The following is an 8,544-nucleotide window of genomic DNA, read 5'->3' on the forward strand; positions in this document are numbered from 1 at the left end:
TTTGTTCTGATACAGTGCAGCAGGGGAGAGATTTTTGTTTTGGTTCAGAGCAGTGACTATACCGTTCTGAAGAGACCTAAGAAGGTCGAAATACGTATCAGCGGTTGTTGCTGCACTGTATCAGAACAAAAAATCTAATACCGTCATTCTGTTTTGTTATTTACTTCGTTGGAAGTACGAGAAACTGAATTCACTACGAATTTTGACTAGGATGAACGGCTTGTGGAATGCAATTTTAGATTCCCTTGCCGGGTAATTCATCCAGCTGTTTGTTTCGCAAATTTTAGGAAACACAGTGGTTAAGATTTGAATTCGGTTTCGCTAAGTAGAAATCGTTTGATTTCTCTTTTTGTTTCTAGTTATAACATTTATAAAAAACCAAAATTTTTGACTTATTTTGCAACTTCGTTAGCAACAAATAAAGATAGAAACATTTATAAAACGCTATTTTGAAAGTTTTTATGTAACTTTAAGTAACTGTAAGTTTTTTTCTCTTCTTAAATTTGTTTAAAATGCTTCATTTTTTGCTGATAGACGAAAACAGCAAAAATTTTCTGTTTTTTGACCTTAATTTGTTAATAACTAATTAAGTTTAAAAAAATCGACTACAGGAAACACATAGCTTTTTGTTACAGAGGTTTATACTACTTAAAACAATTGTCGTTTGCCTGGCCGGACGAGTGTCATGAAAAAATGATTATTTTCCTGGGCTATCAGTGCTATGTTCTAGGCGAGGATACCACGCGATGGTCTCCGTAATGAACGCACCCTTTTACTCGTGTTAGACATTTTTGTTCGAACAGACTTACTCGTCGAACAAAAACAAAAATTTCACAACGAAATTTGAGGGTCGCTTAAGAAGCCCCTTATATACTCTATAAGGAGCGTTGTAGCTTAATTAGTTTTTAACGCAAAGCTCACTCCTACTTCAAAGCAATAAATAAGGTGTTAAAAGCTTTTTGAGCAATTATTTTGATAACTAAATAAAACATAATTACCCAACAAAAGATTTCGTTTTAAGTTAGATCTCTACCTATTGTAGAAAAAAAATTGGTTTCAGCCCTGTAAAAATTATAAAAATTTAAGAATTTTTTTAAACAATTAAACGTATCTCGAAAACGAAATGGCCTATCGAATATTGGGAAGTTTCATTCGATTTGTAATTAAAAGAGCTACATTATAATGCATTTAGCATAAAAAATTTAATAAATCCTATCTAAAAATTGAAAATAGTAAAAAATTCACATTTTTGAAATTTTGCGTAACGTATTTGGTCAAATTAAATGTAGCCCAGCTCAAATTAAAGCTTTTTTTTAGAAATTTTCATTCATTGTGCTGTTTTTACCCTAAGACAGGGCTTTCCAAACTTATTTGTACTGTGACGCCCTTGGGACTTTGCTACTTTTTTGCGACGCCCCCTCAACCCAACCCCCAAAAATACTTACCAATTTTAGTAATAGCCTAGTAACAGGTTATAGTTATAACAAAAACACTATTTAAACATTTATATTTTTTGCTAGAAATTAAGACCGAAATCAAAACATAGGCACATAAATCAAAAGGGATATTTATTTATGTAACTGGCTGGTTAATGTGAGGGATGTGCTTGCTTTTTTGAGCACAACTTATGAAACCAGGGCTCCAGTTTGGAAATTGCTACTCTCATTTCTTTTTCTAAGTTTATGTTTGACCTGTACCTGTTTTCAATTCCTGAAACTGCAGAAAAGCCCATTTCGCACAAGTACGAAGTCGCAAATGGTAATAAAACCTTTAATGCAGCAGTGTTAATGGCATGATATTTATGAGAAAGTGAGCTACAAAATTCAAACAGTTTGTCCTTGTCATATTAAAGCTTTAGGCTGGAATGACAGGACAATTCTGTCAGTTGTTGTTCTTTCTCTGTTAAAAGTGTTGATGGCGTGGATGATAGGAAAGGGTTTCTGACCCAGTCATGTTGTTCCATTATCTTCAGGAAAATATTTCTCAAAGTGTTCGCTCAATGATAACATGTGTTATGTAAACATATTCTTTAAAGATATATCAAGGATTTCTATCTGTTTTTCTTGTAGAATACCTTGTAAAGCAGGGAAACAGTCAACTTTTTAATTTTTTAATTTACACTTCCATAAGAGCAACTTCTTCTGAAACTTAGTAATTTTATCTGCCAATTGCAGGATATGAGTATTGTTTCCTAGCAAAGACTTATTAAGATCATTTAATTTGTTAAATATGTCATAGAGGTATGCTAAGTTTATTAAAAACTCTGAATTAATACAATTTTGCCCAACATAATGTGATTCTGTATGTAGATACGTGTATTCATTTCTTAATTCGTAATACACGTGCGAGTACGTTGGCTTTGGACAGCCAACGAGAGTTGCAATAATAAATTAAAGAGGTGTGCTCGCATTTAGGTGTAACGTTCTTTGCTGCTAAGGCTTTCCTATATATTACAAAATGTGTCCATTTTACACTTGCAGCCTTGGTTTTGATGAGAGCTTGTAGTCCTCTATACTGTTCAGACATCGCTCGGACACCATCCGTACACACGCCTACACAGTTATCCAAGTTAATAGTATTTTCAGTCATATGTTATTGAGTTTAAAATTTCGAATAAATCAAAAGCTTTACAACTTTCTCATATTTTTCTGCAAAATAACAGTTCCCTACATATATTTGTTTCTTGTATGTGCCGTACATAACATATTAATTAAGCATCATCATAAATCATTACTATCAGTCGCCTGGTCCAGTTGAATGGCAAATAAACCTAAAAGTCATGTCATGAATATGACGACTAACTGTATTGTTTGAAAGAGGTACATTTTTTTTTCTTTAGCTGCCGATTCTCCAATCGTCACTGTTACCATATCTACCGCTGCAGGTAAGATCAGTTCCTCAGCGATTGTATGTGGTTTTTTACATTTGGCAAGACGGTAGGCTACCGTGACAAACAAAACATTGTGGAAGTTCTAAGTTCCCTTTAGTAACGCAGGTAAATCCAAAAACCAAATATTGGTCGTCATATTTCCTATATTTCTTTGTTTTACTTAAATTAACATTACTGCTTTCGCCTGATTCTTCACTTTGTTTTCTATTCTTTTGAATATAAGTATCCATTGTTGATAGCAAAAAAACTCCGCATTCGTAATAAAACTTGACTAAAGTACATAACACGCGCGACAATAGGGAACACGGGGTCAGTGTTGTCAATGTTCGAATAAGTATCCGATTTTCGGAAAGTTGTTTCCAGCTTGGTGCAAATCATCTAAAAGTCCTATCAAGAGAAAATGTTACCGTTCAAATTTCCAAATTTTTCACTAAAATAATGGTTTGGGGAGCAATATCTCAGCGTGGTGCTACACCTCTCTGTATAGTTAATGGTACTGTTGATAGTGCGAAATATTGTGACATTCTAAATAATTTTCTTTTTGAAAGGGCTCATGTTTTATATCCAGAGGTGGCGTTTTCATCAAGATAATGCAAGATGCCATACTTCTGCTTATACTCAAGCTCAAACAATTCAAGGACAGGAATTGGCAACAATTCCATGGCCAGCAGCATCTCCATATCTTAGCCCCATTAAAACCATATGGGGAAAGATTGAAGTGGAACAAGCAGCGCCACGAGATAAAGAAGGTTTAATTCGCTCAGTTTTACAGGCCTGGAACACCATTACCGAAAATTATGGCCTTGACCTAGTTTCGGGTGTACCTGGTGGTTTAGTTAAGTGTTTAAACTTAAATGGAGGTTGTATAAGTAAATTAGATGAATTATTTGTTGAAATTTTATATTTCAAGTGATAGAAATAAATACCGTAAAATTATAATTCTGCTTTCTTTTTTCCGGATACTTTCTAGACGGACTATAATTTAAAACCTTTTTCTAAGGTTTCTAAATTTTTAGTAAAGCTTCATACCCTTAAGTATAAAAAGTGTTATTTAAACTCCTAAACTAAAATAGCTAAAATTTATATCTGTTATTTAACTCAGGCCTAAATTTTCCTTAAAGTTTATTTCGAATGCATTCATATAACGCACTGATAAAGATATTTTGATATCTAATTCAAATCCCTACTATACTAAGCAACCGCCTTTATCCACATAAAACCTTTTGATGGAAAATCCTTCCAAGATTTCTTTATTCTGTAAAGATCCATATTGTCACTCTGACAGCCTCTGGCAAACGAGCCGGCTTACGAAAAAATGTTGCGTTTGCTATAACGCTACTCCGTTTATCCCGTTCCGGATCCGGACTGGATGTGCAGTTATTTTCCAGGCCGCAAAATATCTCCAGGATGGGTAATCATCCGAAACAAAAGCTAGTCGACAACCAACCGTGATAAAGATCACAGAACAGGGATGGAATTGCCTTTGAGGGTAATTGCTTAAACGTGGTTTCAGTTGAAACTTTAATCATTATACTTATATTTGAGTTAGTTAAAGCAATATATCAGGAAAAATAAAAATATATTAATCAGCAACTACGGCATTTCAGACTTTTACAATGTTTGCTTGCTTGCACAAATTATCACTTTTTCAAAAAAAGTACAAAAAATGTATATGTATTTTGGTAATTTGAAGACAATTTTACATAATAGACGAAGCTGTTACAAATTTTAGTTTATTCGCAAATTAGTTTATCTTGTTACCTAAGAATACAAATAAAATACACAATCTGGATGCCCAAAAACGTTTTGTGATTGGGTTCTTTAAAGCCCGATTGGGTTTTTTAAATTATATACCTTTTATAACCTATTGAACCCTAATATTAGTTTTAATATGTCAATTAATTAATTAATATTAATATAAATTTAAAAAAAAACGGTAAATTTTGACTGTCAAAAAAAATTACAATTTAAATGGGAATAAGCCACAATTAAAGGTTAAAGTACGTTTATTGACGTTCGAGAATGATTTCCGAAGTGGAAATTGAAACGTCAATAAACGTACTTTAACATTTAATTGTGGCTTATTCCCATTTAAATAGTAATTACTTTAGCATGCCACAAGAAAATAGCTTCACATCAATGACAAAAGTAATGTTCCTAATACCGGATATTAGGATAACGGGATAAAATTAGCCATCGAGGCAGAAATCAAAAATATATGCGTCTTTTTTGTCTACATTGATGCAGTCGGTGTGAGCCCACTTAAAACACTTTGAGCACTGAATCCATTGTGCGCCCGAGGTATCTTCAGAGAAGAGTCCAGTATAAAACATACATTCTGCTTCCTCTTCCCCAATGTCACACTACTGTCAGAATCATCATCTAAAATGAATTCTTCATCTTCTTCAGATGAGCTAAAAGCTTTATCTTTATCAGCACTTTTCTTTTTAACCTTGGTTGTCATTGTCTTATTAGCAATAGATTTTCCTTTAGTTTTATTTGTTTTCTTAAAAGGTTTGTCTATTTTTAATTTCGGAATTTCCTTTGAAATACTTTAATTTCTCTTCTGTTCTGACAAACTACTTTCTAATGCATCTTTGAATGGTGTACCCGTAATCAAGGCAGCAGATCCTTTTCTGGACTTTCTTTCTTTAATACTGGACTTGTTAAATGAAGTGGTGGGTAAAGGGCTAATATCTTGTGACTGCACTGTTGCTCTAATCTCTATTATTAGAATTGTTCTTACATGATAAATCTTTTACACATTTGGTCGCATCCATACTTCTTGAAGGAGTTACATGCTTGGAAGGAGTTACTTGGTTTTCTTGTTCAGCCTCTGGTAGATTTGGAACTGGAACTCGATGGTGAATGGCAAAGTCGTGTTCTCGAAAAATGTGTTTATTAAATGGGCAGATACTGCTCTTTCAAAAACCATTTGTAGCAATTTCAGATGTAGCACATCTTACATAAGCGTTTCCAAGCAATTCGCAAACTTGATAGTAGGTAACTACTCTTTCAGGGTTGTTCCTTAGCCAATTTTCAATTTCCTGTGAGTAGTACGTTTTAAGAGGCCCTATGAAAGCAAGGTCCAGCGGCTGCATTTTGTGAGTAGAATGCGGCGACAGACTAAGAATAACCACATGGTTTTGGCGTGGCAAATTTATCGAGTCAATGTTCCGCGTGTAAGAGTAGGGACCATCCAATATTAATACAACTGGATCAGCTTTACTTGGTTTAACATGACTAATAAAATGTTGTAACCAATTGGTAAAAATGTGACTCTGAATCAAGCCAGACACATGGCAGGCAGAAATTGTCCCTGGTGGAGCGCGGTTGAGCAATTCTGCCTTCATATTTTTTCGGGGAAGTATGACCATAGGGTGCATAAAACCACCAGCCGCATTCATACAGGTAACCACAGTCACTAGTGATCCTCTTTCTGCAGAAGTAACGGCCCCTACCTGCTTTTTACCTTTTAAGGTGATTATTTTGGTATGCTTTGATTGTACAGACGTTATACCTGTCTCATCTACATTATGAATTCGACAGTGATTAAATTTCACCTTCTCTATCGTAGGTTCAAAAATTTCAAAAAAAAAACGTATATGTTTTCTTATTTGAATCCTTTAATTTTGGCAGTTGATAAACCCTATGGTGTCCTAAACGTTAGTTTAGGATACCTCTTTAAAAATAAACGCAACCATTTGTAACCTCCTTTTTTCTGATTAGTTGAAAACGGATATTTTAAATTGTTGCACGTCATTTTGACGTATCTCGTAATGTGATTTCACGTACATGGCGTCGATAGAAAAAATTTGATAATGTCGCTGAAAGATATGGAGGTCAGCAACGTGCAACTTACTCCCAGACAGGATCTGTGGTAATATTACCTTATCGAAATTTACCTGACCTGTACGACAGAAGTTTATTAAAGGTTCTCATGTTAAGTCATTGAATTCATGGACTTAGATTTGGTTGGGCACAACAAAATGTGCATTGGGGCTGACAATAATTGGGTTCTGTGTTATTTAAAGATGAAGCTAGGTTTTGTATCTACACTAATACAGAATTTTGAGAACACCTGTTCGACAAGAGAGACTCGGAAATGTACAGGGTGGTCGTCCATATAATGGGTTACAGGTTTATAATGTGGGCTGAAATAATTTTTGATTATAAAACTGTTCCCGTTTTTGTAAAATACATTTTATATTAATATCAATAAATTCATCGTATCTAAAAAACATATTTTACTTCTATTTTGCAACTGATACAGATCGTGATTTGCGTTACATGCAGGATAATGAAAGGCAACATACTGCAACAATATTTTACTTTTACCGTGGAAAGCACAATCGCCAGATCTTAATTCCATTAAACATGTATTAGATATGCTTCAGAGATGGATTGCTCTTCTGCAAAATGTTCATACTAGGCAAGATCTTCAAGATCTTCTTACAGAGGAAGGGATCATATTTTCTCAAAACGAAATTGATAATTGATTTTAAGCATGCCAATATAATATTCAGCTGTAATTAATTCTGCTGTAGGAAACACAGATTATTAAAGACATTTTTTGTTATATTTTCATGTTTTATATTGACTACGTTAAAAATTTGCCATAAATTGGGGCAATTTTTAAATTTTGTTTAATTACTTCATTATAGAGAAATCATATTACTTTGAAATTAGTATGAATTCATTGCTGACTAATCAGGCAATACTGCAATTTGTAGGTGGCATTACAACATCAGACATTTTAAAATCCAATCAACATTGAAGTATATATAAAAAAAACTTTGTATTCGTTAGACATTTTTATGTGTTATTTATTAAAATAACTGTGCCTTTTGCAATGCTCTCTCGAATTTATTGCTGCGTTTGTTTAATTCGTTGCTTGATGTGTTTATTTATTTGTGAAGGTCAATACTAATACCCTTGCTGTTCAAGTTAGTTATTAATATTTAAGGGTACATCGAAGATTATATAAAGGGTGTTTTTTTAGTGGTATAGCGGTTTAACCATGGGTCTTTTCGGGACTGTATCACCGGGCGGTTGAAGGTTCCCGGGCGGTACACGCGAAGCGCGTACTGTTCCGAAATTATACGGTTATGATAAAATAAAATTTGCATACAAATCCACATGGTATCGAATTTTAAAGATCCAGCACTTTTCCAGCAAGATTTCCATAATTATGCAGAAATTATTCTAGGGTCGAACAGAATCTTACAGATATAGAATTTACAATGGTAAAAAGAAATTTCGGCGAACAAAACAGGTATGCCAGTAAGCAAATAGCTTATAAAAAACTAGTTATTTTAGAAGTGGTTCGCCGTGATTGGGCAATTTACTCCGAGAGCATTGACAATATATTTTGTCTTTATTGTGTCTTATTTGAAAAAAAAAACCAATTTAAAACAGGATTTTCATTACGAAATAAAAGTAGGAAAGATTTGACGAACATGAAAGATCCAATACGACTCGCTTATTAAAACAAGGAAGAGTTGATGTAGAACTCGAAAATCAAATTAACACTGCAAAAGAATATTGTGTTAAAGTACTAAAAAGAATCATAAGTGTAATAAAGTTTCTGGCTACCAGGAAATTGGCATTTAGAGATACTCATGAAAGATGAAATTGTTAGGCAAATTAAGGCA

General features: G+C 33.7%; 1 protein-coding gene across 1 annotated transcript; it reads right to left on the minus strand.

Moving 5' to 3' along the window:
• Positions 1 to 2,319: 2,319 nt before the first annotated feature.
• Positions 2,320 to 2,589, minus strand: LOC140435778 (zinc finger BED domain-containing protein 5-like). Its single transcript, XM_072524496.1, has one exon. It carries the CDS (start codon positions 2,587 to 2,589, stop codon positions 2,320 to 2,322), a length of 270 nt encoding a protein of 89 aa, XP_072380597.1.
• Positions 2,590 to 8,544: the final 5,955 nt, after the last annotated feature.

The sequence above is a fragment of the Diabrotica undecimpunctata genome, chromosome 3, assembly GCF_040954645.1.
Source record: "Diabrotica undecimpunctata isolate CICGRU chromosome 3, icDiaUnde3, whole genome shotgun sequence".
Taxonomy (NCBI): Eukaryota; Metazoa; Arthropoda; class Insecta; order Coleoptera; family Chrysomelidae; genus Diabrotica; species Diabrotica undecimpunctata.

Excerpts from the sequence above, each read along its gene's own strand:
- LOC140435778 (XM_072524496.1), bottom strand. The coding sequence starts at position 2,589 with ATGACTGAAAATACTATTAACTTGGATAACTGTGTAGGCGTGTGTACG.